This window comes from Bactrocera oleae, chromosome 3 (genome assembly GCF_042242935.1).
Source record: "Bactrocera oleae isolate idBacOlea1 chromosome 3, idBacOlea1, whole genome shotgun sequence".
In the NCBI taxonomy this organism is placed as follows: Eukaryota; Metazoa; Arthropoda; class Insecta; order Diptera; family Tephritidae; genus Bactrocera; species Bactrocera oleae.
This window is the reverse complement of record NC_091537.1, coordinates 84,245,094-84,261,009: the sequence shown is the minus strand read 5'-3', so window position 1 is coordinate 84,261,009 and position 15,916 is coordinate 84,245,094. Positions and strand designations below refer to the sequence as shown.

At 34.8% G+C, this 15,916-nt stretch overlaps 1 protein-coding gene across 8 annotated transcripts in view; it reads right to left on the bottom strand.

The window, feature by feature from the left end:
* Positions 1 to 11,228: 11,228 nt before the first annotated feature.
* raw overlaps positions 11,229 to 15,916 on the bottom strand; it is a 71,251-nt gene continuing 66,563 nt past the window's right edge. For 7 of the 8 annotated variants that reach the window (XM_070107078.1, XM_070107081.1, XM_014247185.3 and 4 more), the window contains 7 exons: positions 15,149 to 15,260; positions 14,752 to 15,070; positions 14,447 to 14,661; positions 14,210 to 14,368; positions 13,705 to 14,132; positions 12,267 to 13,282; positions 11,229 to 12,186 (listed from right to left, as the gene is read on the bottom strand). In XM_070107078.1, the coding sequence (XP_069963179.1) occupies positions 12,025 to 12,186; positions 12,267 to 13,282; positions 13,705 to 14,132; positions 14,210 to 14,368; positions 14,447 to 14,661; positions 14,752 to 15,070; positions 15,149 to 15,260 (2,411 nt within the window). In that variant the 3' untranslated portion in view covers positions 11,229 to 12,024. The remainder of the gene's footprint in view (positions 12,187 to 12,266; positions 13,283 to 13,704; positions 14,133 to 14,209; positions 14,369 to 14,446; positions 14,662 to 14,751; positions 15,071 to 15,148; positions 15,261 to 15,916) is intronic. The other variant, XM_070107079.1, reaches the window with a different exon arrangement.

The window sequence follows — 15,916 nt, the reverse complement described above, 5'->3', positions numbered from 1 at the left end:
TTGCCAACGGAGCGTCCAAGACACCAACATGCTACAAAGTGGACAATTTTATGAATAGCAAGTGAGAAGTTTCATACTCTTGCAACTCGTAAGGATCCGAGCCGGGGAAATACCTTCAGGTGGTAAAAAAAATAGAATTTTGCCTTCATTGTTCGACGAAACCGTGTTTTATATATTAACTTACATATAATATAGGTCATAGACTCTAATAATTATATAGCCATATTACACTTCCCGTCAGCGAAAATTATATTAATATCATATTCAAATAAGATGTATCTAACATAAATACAACCGAAGCAGCCAACTTTAGTATATTGAGTTGATGTGAAACACGTCAACCAGAGAATGGGATTTCATTACGTTAGTGGTATAAAGTTTAGTCCAAAGTCTAGATCAACGCCATTCATATACAGCGCTAGACTTTAAATATAATTTTACAATTTTAAAGAAAACTTGTCGACTTAATTTCATTAAAATATGATACATTTGGATTAACCTAAACAATTTAAAGTCAGCTGGATAGCGAAAATCACTATACAGGGTAAAGTACATCTGGGCTTATTGCTTTAGCCTTTGACATTGCTTGGGTATACTCGGGAACATATTTTCAAGCAGTTTATAAATATATAATTCATACACTGACCCATATATTCAGCATAAGGTCTGTTAGAATAACGAGAATCATTATACAGTTGTATGTAGTATAAGATAGTTACAGATATTTTCAGCATTAAATTATAGTATATACAATATAGTATGTTCAGTTAATTTTGCCTAGATATCTTACATATATTATATTATTAAAATATTATATAAGGTATGTGGGGTAGTTGGGGGTAGTATAGACCCGATTTAATCTAGTTTCATTATTATTAGATATTGCTAACAGAAAAAGATGCTCACTGAGTTTCGTTACGATACCACACAAACTATCTCCAATATATAGGGAGTGAAATCAACCGAATGTTGAAATATCCTGATATTAGTTATATGGGGAATATGATAAGTTTTTACCCGGTTTTTTGCATATTCACATGTATTACGGTCTTGTAAATATACATTATTGTAAAAAAATATACTCTCTCAATTTCATTAAGATCAGTCACATATTGACCATTATTTGCGGTATAAAGTCATCCGGAAGTTCGAAAATTTTCTATTGGGTATATGGGGACTAAGGGAATTATTGATCCGATTCAATCCATTTTTGAAATATATATGGCATTATATTTTTAGGAAAAGTTTATCTTCGAGTTTCGATAATATATATCACAACTTGACCGATATATTATTGATAAAAAGTTCGCAGTAGGAACTGGGGTCTACATATTCGATACCTAGGTAAAATTAAAATATTTTTGGTTCAATTTGAACCATTTTTGGACATAAGATGGCACACCTTAAAGGCACTATTCGCGCAAAGTTATATCTCGTTGTATTCATTGGTGCTTGAAAGTGCAAGCACCAGATGGAATTTAAAATTGTGTTAGGTTTGAAGTAGGCGTGGTTGTAGTCCGATTTCGCCCATTTTCACACTATGCTATAGGAATATGAGAACTACGGAATTTGGTTGAAAACGGTAGAGCAGATCCCGAGATATGGGTTTTCCTTATATATGTGGGCGGTGCCAGGCGGATCGTTAAATTTAGGTAAGGGCTCACAAAAAGTTTTCTTGTATTTTCACGGGTGTAAAATTTTACTCTCCCGACTCATTTAATTATAGATTTATTACAGTTTTGGTAGTTTTTAACAAAACCGTTATATGGGGAGTGAGCGCAATTTTAATCCGAATTCACCCATTTTTCCACTGTCGGTAAAGTTATTATAAAGATTTGTTCCGAGTGATTTTGTTTGACCGATTTAGGAGTTACGTACATTAAACTTATTAGAGGGCTGGGCCACGCCCACGATTTCAAAAAGAGCTATTTAAGGGTCACCCTAAAGGAGTGTGGATGGCACGGCAGCATGCGACTTACCGGCAGAACTTACAACATCTATGACAGACAGTTCAAAAATGGCTAATGGAGTGGGAGCCGGAATCTATTGCTCGGAGCTGGATCTCAGGCGACCCTTCAAGCTTCCGGAATTTCGCAGTATCAGTAAAGCGGCGGAGATTGCTAACAACGTAGGAAACAACATAAAAAGGATAAATATATACGTCGATAGCCAGGCGGCGATCAAGGCAATAATCTTACATCGGATTACGTCAGAGAATGTGCTTAGAAACAGGGAGACAATAGATGTAGCGGCTGCCATATATACTGGGTTCCAGGCCACAAAGGATTTCCGGAAACGAAATAGCTGAAGAGTTTGCCGAGAGTGCCAACCGTCTAGCTCCCGAACAAATATCGGAAATTCAGAAAACACCAAAACGATATACAATGAAATTTCCGAAAGCGCTGACAGGCAGATCAGGGTGAGATGGAATGCCTTAAATACATGCAGAATCGCCAGGATCATACGCAAGAGCCCTATAGAAAAACTCGCATGCTTTTTACATAAACGGTTTCGAAACAACAGCCGAACGGTTGTTGTCCACTTGACAGGGCACAAGCTACTAGCGACTCATGCGAGTCGGATGGGGCATAAATCTGCCGATACATGCAGTAAGTGCAGAGAAGCAGGCATCAAGACGCTGTGCCTCTGTCCTGCGCTATCTAGAACTCGTTTTAAATATCTACGAGCTTCGCAGTTCAAAGTATTAAACGAAGTGTCAAACTTAGATATCAAGTCGCTCTTAAAGTTCGCAAAAGCGGTGACGTCCCGTATGATGAATGATACACCTCAAATTAACCTCCATCTGGTATTACTAAAGACCAGTGGGTCTATGTATGGCGTGACAGCCGGCCAGTATAACCCAACCCAATCTATTAGTTCACATGGATGACAAGAGCAGTGGGAGTCAAGTTCTTTTAAACTTAGTCGCACGAATATGGTAAAGAAGGAAATGCCGATTCTATGATTCTAGGTGGCCATCATCGACATAACTTCTACAATTGACAGCTGAATTATAAGAACTTCTTTACTTTATTCACAATTTTACTTTTAAACTTTTTACGATATGGATATCTCCTCTGCCATTATTTAGGAATATTGCTCTCTTTTGATACTTATTTTCATTTAAAATGAGCTTTACAGATTCCACTTATATATACAACAGCAATCTTTTGTCTTAAAATTTCAGTATTCGTTCGGCGAAACAGAAATTCATATTTGAGTGCAATTGAAAGCGTGAAAAGCCCTGAAAACGAAAAAAGAGCAATGTAAGGAAGGATATAAGTAGAAAAGGAAAAATACAGTTTTTATTGTTTTACTTCTTCAGTCATCACTGTTGACATACATATGAGAATATATACTCGTACATATGTATAAAATTTGCGATGCGAGCCGCAACTTACAGCTGAAGCAAGAAAAAACTATACTCTTTTAGAGCAAAAGGCTTTGTGAATCGTGTGATTAACACGTTTTATAGAATTCTTACATATATTGAATTCGGGCATACACTTTACATCATTTTGAATCATTTTACTTGTGCGTTTAAGGATAGACTTCTTTGCTCGGCTGTATTTTGAAATGCATTATATTTCCTTTCACTTTTGATGTCTGTTTATCTGACACTAAAAAAAATGTCGGTTTAAGGGTCAAGATGTTTGCGATATGACAAAAGAAAAGTTAAGTAAGGTTAACTTCAAACAAATATTTTTATGTGCTTCTACGTAACAGACATTTGCTTCTTTCTTTAAGCTCACACCATAAGAGTAATATATATCTTGTAAGAGTAAAATGATTTAGGCGCGGTTTAAATTGAAAATAAAGAGCTTGTTCAGGTTGGATTAAGTTGTTTTTTTTTTTGGAGCAAAAACTGTAACTTCAGTCCTTAACAACCCTCCTACCTTAACAACTAGAATATCAAGTGTAAAAGCAACCATCGTAAAATAATATTCAAGATTGTCACATTCTATTCCCGTAAAATATAAGATACTAATAGAGATTAGATTCTAGATTTAACTAGAAAGCTTCTTAGAATGTATATAATATACTCTTTCTTGTTTTTTGGTGAACAAATACTGTTTTTATAGTGAGGCAATCTTTTCTAAGCCCTAATATTCATGTAAAGTTTTTTTATATTCCGTCAGAACAAATAGATGCTGCCATGATCACTTCTTATTTTTCGGTTTCATAGCAAAAGCCATTTTATGATGATTTGAAATGTAGCCCACAACGACCTTAAACTATTCTCTGTCCACCTAAGATGGTTATATACTATTTAAGTAGAAACCCTATAGCTTTTTAACAAACCTTGAAATGTTCTCAAAGTTCTGTTATTCTTTTGTGTTTCCCTTTGTTACGCTTATTAACTTAATGAAACGCCCTCCTCTATGAACTCTTTTAATTCTCAGTAATGTTCTGCACCACTTTTACTGCATCATATACCTGGTTTAATTCTACAGCCTGCATTTCAATGTCAGATATGTATTAGTCATGAAATGCCACGCAAAATCTGTTCACATTTTAATCTTTTATAATTTTTTACCAACGTCGTTGAGCGCGTAAAAATCATTTGCTACTCCTTAAACAAATTACTATTAAACCAGTAAAATGCTGACATATCAGATATATGACTTATACAATTTGCTCGAATACACTTTTGGCACTTTCATCCGACGCTACACAAAAACTAACGAATACATCCATAAATTTTCAAACGAGAACAACTACATACAAAAAATTACCATAAGCTCCGTCCTCTTAGACCCCGTGGGCAATAAATGATACTGTACTGACAAAGATAACGACAAAAAAGTCAAAAAGAATGAATTAAACAAATTGTGATTGAGATCATTTCGCCTTTGGCGCCACATAAATGCTTGGCAGACAATGCCAACTTGCCACAAAAAAAAAGCCAGAACAAGCATGTGGAAATATACAAAGACATATGTATATTAGGGTGGGTTAAAAAAGGAATGTTTTTATTGGCTTGGTAGTCTGAAAATAAGGTTGGTAGACACTTCTACGAAAGTCTCTCAAACTACGAGATCTTAATTGTAATGCGAAGGTCCTCCGCCTAACAGTTTTATTTTTTTTTCTTATTATCAGATAGTAAAATTCATATCTCGCTTCCAAGTACTTGAAAATATATTTTGTTTTATGGATTTTGTAGGAAATTGAATGCTCTTCACAAAAACGTCTCTTTTTTCGTAAACCTAACCGTAAACCGTATTAACGGTTGCAGTTTGACTATTTTAAGGCAAATTTGTTATTTTCTTTTGAATTTTTAATTGAAAAGTTCATAGTCTTGTAGGAAATTTTCTAATGTATAAAAAAGGTATAATATATAACTTTTCGATTACGTTAAGCGTTTACGAGATATTCATCGTCAAACATCAATGCTTATCAAAGAAAAAGACAAAAATAAATCGTTTCCAAGTACGCAGCGAAAAAAACAAATTTGGATTTTTTTTTTGCCCACCCTAATGTGTATCAATCGCTGCAATGCAAATGTGGGCTAAAATTAGTAAGTAAATTTATAACCGAGCTTAAAATGTTGTAGTATTTATTTTCTGGATTTCCGACCACTGTGCCATCTACTATGCTTCTGTTCCAAAAGTTCAGATTGTCTACGATTTGAATTTGTTAGAGTTAAAATAATATTAATCTATGTCGAACAAAATTATACATACAAATACTGACTCTCTGGCTTTCCGGAACCTTATAAAGAGATTTGAGATATGAGTACTGCATTTGATATTTCTTTTGGTGAATGCGACTTACTTTCCAAGAACTGGAATTATGCTATGAAAAGGAAGAGTATTAAATTAGGTTTGAATCGTTTTCTTTATTCCCGTCACGATTGAAGTACTAATATATAGAGAGACCAGTACAACCTCATTAAGAAAAAAAGCTTAACTTCGGTTGCACCGATGCTATAATACCCTTCACAAATACAAAAGGTTCCTTACATTAACTTTGATCGTTTGTATGGCAGTGCATGGCATATGCATGCCTATGACACGATCTGAACAATTTCTTCGGAGATTACATCGTTGCCTTACGCATGCCAAATTTTGTGAAGATATCTCGTCAAATGAAAAAAGTTTTCATACTAGCAATTGATTCCGAATGTTCCGTTTTTTATGGCAGCTATATGCTATTGTGGTGTGATCTATACAATTTCTTCGGAGATTGGATTATTGCCTTAAGGGGTTAGGGGTAGTCAGAATTTTCAAAAAATAAGTTTTTATATTATATGTTATAGTGGTCCGATATCGGCGGCTCCAAAACATGAGCAGCGGCTTGGTTATATTATATAAGGGCTTGTGCAAAATTTATAGTCGATGTCTCAAAAACTGAGGGACTAATGCGCATATATACAGACAGACAGACAGACGGTCATGGCTAAATCGACCCAGCTCGTCACGCTGATCAGTTATACATATATATACTTAAAAGGGTCTCTGACGTTTCTTTTTGGGTACTACAAACATCGTGGCAAACTTAATATACCCTGTTCAGGGTATGAAAACATCAGCAAGCCTTAAAACAACTAAATAACCCGAATTTTTTCCGGTCATAAAAGCTCCACAAGAATACCCTCACATAATTTCTGAAATATTTATCTTTGTTGCCAACAAAGTCAAACGCAAGCTGAAACAAAAAGTATAATGACGTGTGCGGAGCGTCTGTCTGGCGTTTGGACCAAAAAACACTAGCTGCTCCTCTCTTCCAAATAACTTATGCAAGTGAAGACAATGCGGAGACCAATTTGTATAGTTTTCACTTAGCTTTGCTGATGATTTAATACAATTTGCTTTGAGCATTGTCTAACTTTTAGAGTTGTTGTTGCCCTCGATTGAGTGCATTTTCATTTATATACCATACATAACTACACAATTAATTGGCAAAGAGCATGGCGAAACATTAAAATGTTGACATAAGAATGATTTGACGTTTTCGCTGATAAGATGGTCACTGCGAAATTTTTACGCGGAATTTATTGGAGTGCTAAAAGCAATTGACCCTAAAATATATTCGAAGTAAATAAATTTTCATTGCACATTGCAGGGTTCAACTATCAGCTAGGATTCTCTCACTCTATAAGAAAAAATTTAATCGCTTTATCAAACAAAGGTCTTATGTATGGTAGAGAAGATGTGTGACAGACATTTGCTCTCTTTAAAAAATTATCAAGCAATCTTCCTACTTGACTCGCACCCAGAGTTTAAGTAAAGCTTTTTATTCCAAATATATACGTAGATTGCCTTTTATATTTCTGGAGTTGGCAATCCTAGTGTTGCAATCTGGCAGCTCACAACTTTATTGTAAAGTTTGACATTTTTGATGTTTTACATACTCAAAACGTTTTGACATACAAGCGCTATTTGTGTCATTTACAGTAACTTAAAATATTCATCTCAGCTCAAAAAATGGAATTAAATCGCGAACATTTTAGCGCGATTATTTTTTATTACTTTTGACGTGAGTTAACTTAGCAACAGTGCATCGAAGAACTTAATTCAATTCTTGCCGATGAAGCACCACAAAATACCAGTGTTTATCGCTGGTATGGTGAATTCAATCGACGTCGTAAATCACTTCATGACGAATTTCCTATCGTGAGAATATGTTATTTAAAAGTGTAAAGATCTTAATGGAGAATGTATTGAAAGACCCGAAATATAAAAGGCAGTCCTCGTATACAGTGGTACATGAAAGGCTACGGACAGGAAATGGAAATTAAAGTTTGCATATTGTATTTGCGGCAGTGGTCAGAAATCGTGACGCTCTCAACACAGTGGCGACAGTGTACAAGCGCTCTTGCTGATATACCATGCATAGTATGTGTGCGTTAGAAACCACTTGGTGTGCTAAAAGCCTGCTTCGGTTATTCGCTCTACTGCCAAGCATTTCAAAACAAGCGTGTGTGTTTGTAAACTACTTTTTGCTCTGCAAACAATGCCATTATTATTCCAACAAAGCTGAGTGAAAATTGTCTTGCGGAGAAGCTATTCAAATATGCAAATCTCTTGCAACAATCTAAGACAGCAACAACAAACACACGTACTTATATGAATGTGTTATATGTATGTACATATGACTGCCCATCAATAAGGAAGTGTACAGTCAATTTTTAGTTCGTTGAGATTAAATTAAATCTGTACGTTAGACAAATCAGTATGAACTCACATACACACACACACACAAATGAGTACACACATAAATAAGTCCATATTCAATACACGTAATTGCTACATGCAATACTATCTTTGCAACTGATTGTTGAGTAGTTGCTTCAAGGGATTAATCTCTTTCCAGTCGCATAAATAGTAGGAGCGTCAAAAAAATAAATTTTTGTTTGCTTGGTACTCTAAAAAATAGGTTCTTAGACAACTTTCCGAAAATCTCTGCAAATATCAGCTCTTAATTGTAACGGGAAGATCCTCCGCCTTACAGTTTTTGTTACTCTTATTATTTGATAGAAAAAATCATATCGCGCTTCCAATTCGCTTGAAAAAATATTTGGTTTCATAAGAAATTGAATGCCTTTAAACCTAACCGTTTAAAAGATATAACCGGTTGAAGTTTGATGCATTCTAAGGCAAAATTTTTTTTTTTAATTATGTCTTTTATAACTCAATGAAAAAAAATAAATGATAAATAATACAAAATCGTCATACTAAACGAGCTAGATATGGATTCCATGATACCGACCAGGATTCAAATCAAGCACCAATAAATATAACGGGATAAAACTTTGTACGAATAGTAACTTTGAGGTGTGCCATCTTATGACCAAAAATTGTTCAAATCGGACTATTCAAATCCCCAGATACCGACTATGTGTACCCCAGTTCCTATTGCGAACTTTTTATCGAAAATATCGGTAAATCTGTGAGGTATATTATAGAAATTCGGTGAAAATCATTTTCAAACAATAGTATGACTGTATGCCAGAAATGTGTTAAATCGGATCTATAATTCCCTTAGTCCATATATACCTAATAGAAATTTTTTCTAATTTTCGGCTAACTTTATACCGGAAATATCGGTCCATATGTAAGTTATCTTGATCAAAATGAAAGGACGCGTTTTTCTAATACTAATGTATCTTTGTGCCTAAAATGGATACAAATCGGGTTAAAACTTCCCCTAGCCCCCATATAACTAATATTAGAATTTTTAAACATCCATTTGACTTTACTCCTTATATATTGCTGATGGTATGTGAGGTATCTTAAGTAAATCCGAGAGCATCGCTTTCTGTTAGCAATATGTAATAGTGCCAAAACTAGCTCGGGTCGACTCAATACTACCCCTCTCTCATATAGATTAATAAAAGATGTTCAAACTTCCGGTTGGCTCAAGCAAAAATTATCGTTTACCAGTGTTCAAAGGTAAGAAATTAGCTTCAACAAAACGCATTCTTCTGCAAAAGTTGTAGTGAAAAGTGCATTTGGCTCACTAAAACAACATTATAGGAGGCTTTTTAAGTTTACGAGCACAGAGATTTATGACAATTTCAAATTAATTGGCAAGAAATTTTATTCATAATCAAATACCGTTAAAGAAGTTTCACGTTTTCTTCTTCCAATTTCAGTCTTTCTTGTTTAATTTTTATTAGGACATTTCTTTTTTCGACAAAATCCTGCATCATTTGCTGCATGCTCGCGCGGAATCGCTCGTTTTCTTCGGAACTCTTTCTCTTCAGCTCGAGTTTCTATTCCAAATATCGTTCCCTTGCACTTTTTCAAAAACGGGGCGATGAATTCGAAATGGCTACGCTTGGCTCTTGTAATAACACAATACAATACAAAAAGCAATATTTATTTTAGGCAATGCCACTTGAGAATCTGTCCTAATGTTAATAGTGTGGTTGATGGACACAATGCCACTCTTGGCGAAAATATCATATATACGGTACTATTTTACAGCTAAGCGCATTCACCTACAATTGTAATTTTCGTTCAGTAAATTAGTTCCCGAATCCGGCGGACACTGTATATTACGAGTATATAAAAAAAATTCACTAGTTGGAAAATTCAAATTCTTTTAAATTGTCTCGTAGAAATGCGCGAATTGTCAACGTTGAACTGCTTTACCGACAAGCGCGTTTTGGCAGAGAACGTATATTATAATATATATATATATATATATATATATTACTCGTATTATAACACACGTTCTGTGGTTTTGGTACTCATTCACAATCACCTTTTTTTTTTGCCATTTACCTTAATCATTGTGAATGGCAGCAAACAAAGTGCCGAAATAGTCAGCTGGTTCAAATCTTGTAACTGTTTCAGGAAATTTTAAATATTTGAACAATCCAACTTTAAATTGATTTATAACATAAAAATCAATAGAAAATAATATACTACGAAATAGTGTAATTTTGTATAAATCATAGTTTTGTCAATCAAGACAATAACATAATTTTTCACTCAAGTCAAATTCTCTCCTTTCTTTTATGAGAAGGAGATCTGTCCAAGCTCTGAGAAACTTTAGATTCGTTCGCGTGGAAGTGGTTGGGGTAGAAAGAATAGAATATCTAGAGCTAAAACTGGGCTCTAAGCTTAGGTGAAAAAATATGTGAACTCCGCAATTGTGAAAGCCACTAAAGCCTTTATAGTGATCAGGCGTTTAGTGGGTAATATTAGACCCAGCAGATCACGCATACTCACTAGAAGTACGCCATGATAGTTAGATCAATGGTAACAGAGGTTCAGGTTTTTCTGTGCTCTTCGATTTTTGACTTTTGAAAGAAATGGAATAAAGAATATGTATTAAATGTTACGTTAAAAATGAAATAAAGTGCTCCAAGGCTCTTGAAATATTGACTGTGGCATTCGGTGAATGCACTTTGTCTTAAAAAAGTATATAAAAATTTTGCATACGTCCTTCTCTTTCCAAGAAACTGCTCATTTGTTGGAATCGCCGATATCGGACCGCTATAGCATATAGCTGCCATGCAAACTGACCGATCTACATTAAGTTCTTGTATAGAAAACTTTTTTATTTGACAATATATATTCATGAAATTTTGTATGAGTTATTACCCAAGAACAGCGCTACAATAACCGAACAAATTGTTCAAATCGGACCACTATAGCATATCGCTACCAGATAAATTGACCAATCAAAATCAAATAAAGTTCCTTGTATACAATTCTATTACAGCTTCTGTGCAGGCGAAGTTAACGTTTTTTTCTGTTTTTAAATAAAACATATTTCCTGTGTTAACTCATACACTTATATTTGTTTTATTATTAGCAAACATCATCACGCTTAAAATTACCAGGCTAGTATAGTAGGTAATTGTATATTTAAGGTATTTATGTATATTTCTTTATTCATTTATTTAAGTTAGACATTAGGTAATTATTATTTTAGTTATTAAATGTACGTATATATGTATGTTATTAATATATGTTATATGCTATTTGTATGTAAATTTTTTGTAATTTTAAATTGATTTAGCGTTTTCCTTTTGTTTGCATTGTATATACAGACATTTTTGTTTTTAAGACAATTAATTATAATTAGATTAATATGTATGTATGTGTTTGTGTATATGTAAATTAGAGAGTAATTAAATTAAATTAAATTAAAATTATATAGAGCACTTATATGGTAATAATTAGTAGCTTGGCGTACAGTTAAGGCAACTAACGCGTACAAAACGTGTACGCATGCGCGTTCAATATTCATTTATCAGCTAAGTAACTATGTTGAAATAGTATTGAAGCATCATCATACAATTAAAAATTATTAAACTATTACAAAAGTAGTTAAGTAAAAGTTGTATTCACGCGGAATTGGTAGTAATTAATATATATTGTATATATAAATATATATTGTAAATATGCATAGTATATGTAGTTGAAAAAAAATTTCTGCTAAAATCTGCTGCCCATATTTTTTAATGTTTGTTTGTAGGTACTTGTCGTAGGCGTGTGTAATAAAATGCGCTTAGAGACTGCTGCGTGTGATTTTGTATGTGTGCGTTCGTACACTTTTTTTTCTTCAATCATAACGGCTGCCACGCGAGTTACACGCTTTTATCTTATCCACAGTACATTCCAAAGCTGCCTTTAAATCGCTAAAAACAGGCACACCCTGACGTTTGGCCAAATCGATTAGATACGAACGACCGCGGTTGTAATCCTTAATAGCAGCCGGAGTAAGCTAAATTAGTAAGAATATTTAAAAAGTCAATAACTTTCAGTCAAAATTAAAAAAAAAATTTATAAATATATACCACACACCTTCTCATTTTTAATTACACAATCGTCGGGCAACATTTGCACTGCCAAAACCACATTATACATCAAGCCGATACAATGCGCTGCCAGCGTCATGGGCGCCAACGAGCGCGTCTCATTGGTTATGACGAACAATAGCACGCGACTGGCATCCAAGAGCGCCGGATTGTAGAGACTCGGACGCATCGGTGGCAATGCCCAACTGTAGGTCTCCTCCGACACTGTCAACTCTTCCTCCTCCTCTTCCTCTAAGGCGGCGCCACGATATTTTCGGCGTGTACGCTTTAGCGACTTCTCCTGTGCGCCCAATTGACGTGCATCCTCGTACACTTTATCTGGCAAGCTGTCCAGCTGTGGTGTTTGCAAACTCTCATGCAACGCTGGCAGATGAAAGGTAATGCCTTTCGCCTTCAAATACGGCATAGCGATATCTTGACGCCATTTAGTGCGCAAAAAGCAACTGCCACCAAGATAAACATCACGAAAGTCAGTGCCGGCAAAGGTTAGCAACTCATTGCCACCATAATTGCAATTGACCGAATTGATGGAACTGCTTGATGAAAATACCGAATCATTGGAATCGCTCTCCTCCTCCGCTGTTATGCTGCTATCCGGATATGTTGAGTGCGACTGCGCGGCGCTGTTGGCGTTCAACTGCGCCAGCGGATGTGCTGCTGCTGAGTGTGCGCTCAATATTGGATAAGCTGTAGCGGTAGTGGTAGAAGTATTAGGTGGTGTTGTTGGTGTATGAGCAGTTTGGATGGTGGTTGTAATTTCGGTTGTTTCTATAGATTCGATGTTGACAAGAATTTTTGTTTTTGCTTTACCTAACTGTGCGGTCGAACGTGATTTCATGGGCTGATCTAACGGTTGCGGTGACGAGGTGCCACTATCGCGACTACGACTCAACAGATCATTGCTGCTGTGGCGTTCTTCGCTACCGGGTACGCTGGTTTGACTGGAGGTGCGCGAAATATTCTTACTGGTGAAATAGCTGATAGCGAAATTGCTTTCGTCACCTGGAAAAGCGATGCAAAAGAAAAAAAATTATAATAGAAATGTGATTATAAAAATAAGAAAATTATTTTTTTTTGCTTAGTCTGAGAGTAAAATTTGTAGATTATAAAAAAAAGAAAATTTTTGGCAAACTTTTAAAGTAAATTTCGAGTTAAAATTTTTTTGGGAACTTTTTTTAAAGTTCCAATAATGACCACAAAATTTTTTTTTTAAAGTTGGTAACTTCTAATTGGCCGAATAGAGCACTCTCCACAGCTTCTAGAACACTTTCAAAAAAATGTTACGTAATAAAGGGCTCTCTAAATATTAAAAAAAAAAAATGTTCTTCTTTTTTTCAAAAATTTTCTTGTTTTTTCCACAAATTTCCTTTTTTTATACTCTACAGATTTGACCCTCAGGCTATAACAAAAAAAACTATATTTACCTTGCATATTGGTAAGATAGACCGGCGGTGGTGGCACATTAGTGCCCTTTATGGGCGAAATACAACCACTTTCTTGTATTTCCTGCTGTAGCACCGAGAGATAAGCCGATATTACGCAGAATAAATCAAAGTCGACATCCAACGTTTCGTTCAACGAAGCTGTGGGTGTGTCGGAGCTGCACGATGATGCGGATGAGCTCTTCTTAGTGGCGTGCTCGCTGCTGCTAAGCTCTGGCTGAACGCCAGATTTTGTACTGCGTTTTTGTAGCGCTTCCAACGTTTCGCGTTGTGTGGCGATTATCTTATTTAAATTGTCTAATTTAACTAGACTCTGAGCGTAACCTAAATATAAGAGAGCGCGTTGACATTGTACAACTGTAATGACGCCGTTCACGGGATTAACGCGATCGAAGGCGCCACGTACGACACTGTGCGGTGAGAAAGGTGGAAAAGAATTTTATAATTATTGGAATTTTTTATTTTTTACTTTCTGACATGAACTTACACTAAAATCGTTGCTATATTCGAGGGTGGATCTCTAATGCCAGCCAAAATGTCTTTGGTACGCTGCAGACCCGATGGTATATCATCCATAACTGGTAGGCCACGACGTGTGACCAATTCCTTCAATATTAACTGATTGCGCCGGAGGTCAATGTATTCTCTGTTAGGGTTAGAGCAAAGCAACAACAAATTAGTGCGTCTACTTAGAGACCATAAACTCATCACATAGTGCACTTACTGCTGGGATATTTGCTCATTAAGTATAGATTGATTACGCTTATATGGATGTAGTACCAACACCAGCTGCTTGCAGTTTTGACCCGCTATATGTGCCGCCTCAATGGCACCAGCAGAAGCGCGCGTCTCCGAATCCATAACGAAGAACAAAACACGCGCCTTCTCTTTGGCGCGATGCTCCAGCTCGATGAGATCAGGCGTCCAATCAGATACTTGCTGTAAGTCGCAAGGAAGAGAACAAACAAGAAAAACAAAATAATAATTAATTAAAATAATAAATTTGCATGCATGCATCAAAACACTTACGGGATTGTAGAAGGAAATGCCCAGTTCATTCAACGCTGGTATCGCGACATCGGCCCGCCAGGTGGTGGGATTACATGAACCGCCTAGGAATACCTCAACCGGTGCCGATGTGTCGCCCTTTGACAATTTTCGCTTACAGTCTTCGACATTACTTAAGGATTTTGTACTACGCAATTCGGTGCCCGTTGCTGTTGTTGCCGTGCTGCATAGCGTGCCGTTATTGGCCTCAACAACACGACTGCTATTGTCATTGTTTTCTTGCTGTAGAGAGCTTAATAGATTTACCTTGTCACAAATCGACGGCGAAAAAGTCGATGTGCTGTTGAGGTTATGGAAAAAATATATACAAAATAAATTATTTATTGTTTATGAAATAATTTTCTTTATGTTAACTCACCGAAAGCGTTTTAGATCGGCTGCTAGCACACAAAATTCACCAAAAGTGAGACCATTCGATTGGCGGCTGCCTTTGCGTGCTAACAATTTGGCTGTTTGTAGCATTTCGCTGACTGGAAATTAAAAAAAAAAAAAAAATAAATAAATAAAAATTAATCATTTAATTAGTTGTAATTATAAGACATATTTAAAAAAATAATAGTAATTAATAGTAATAGCAATTAAATAATTAATTTTATGTAAATAATTAATTGTAATTAATTAATTATTAATAATTAATTTCATGTAAATAATTAATGGTAATTAATAAGTTAAATTAGTTTCATGTAAATTAATACATTTAAATTAGTTTTATGTAAATTAATGAATTTAAATTAGTTTTAATTAATTAATGGTAATTTATTTAAATCATAGTTGGCTACAAATTAGATGAAATCTGTTATTATTTTTATTATATTTAATTTTATTATTTTTATTTAATACAAATTAATAATTATTGTATTTATTTTTGTTTAATCGTATTTACTTTGTTTTCAATAGATTTACTTCAGAAATTTGTATTCTAAAAATTTTTTTGGAGTAATTTTAATCTTCATACAGATAATTTCAATAATTTAAAGATCTGTTTATAGTTTGATTTAATTTTTTTTAACATTGTTTGGTTTTTTATGCCTATAATAATATATTGATCGTGAATTACTGAATTTCAAAATTAATTTTTTTGTTTTTTTTTTTTTGTATTTATACCCTATAGCGTTTAGCCATCATA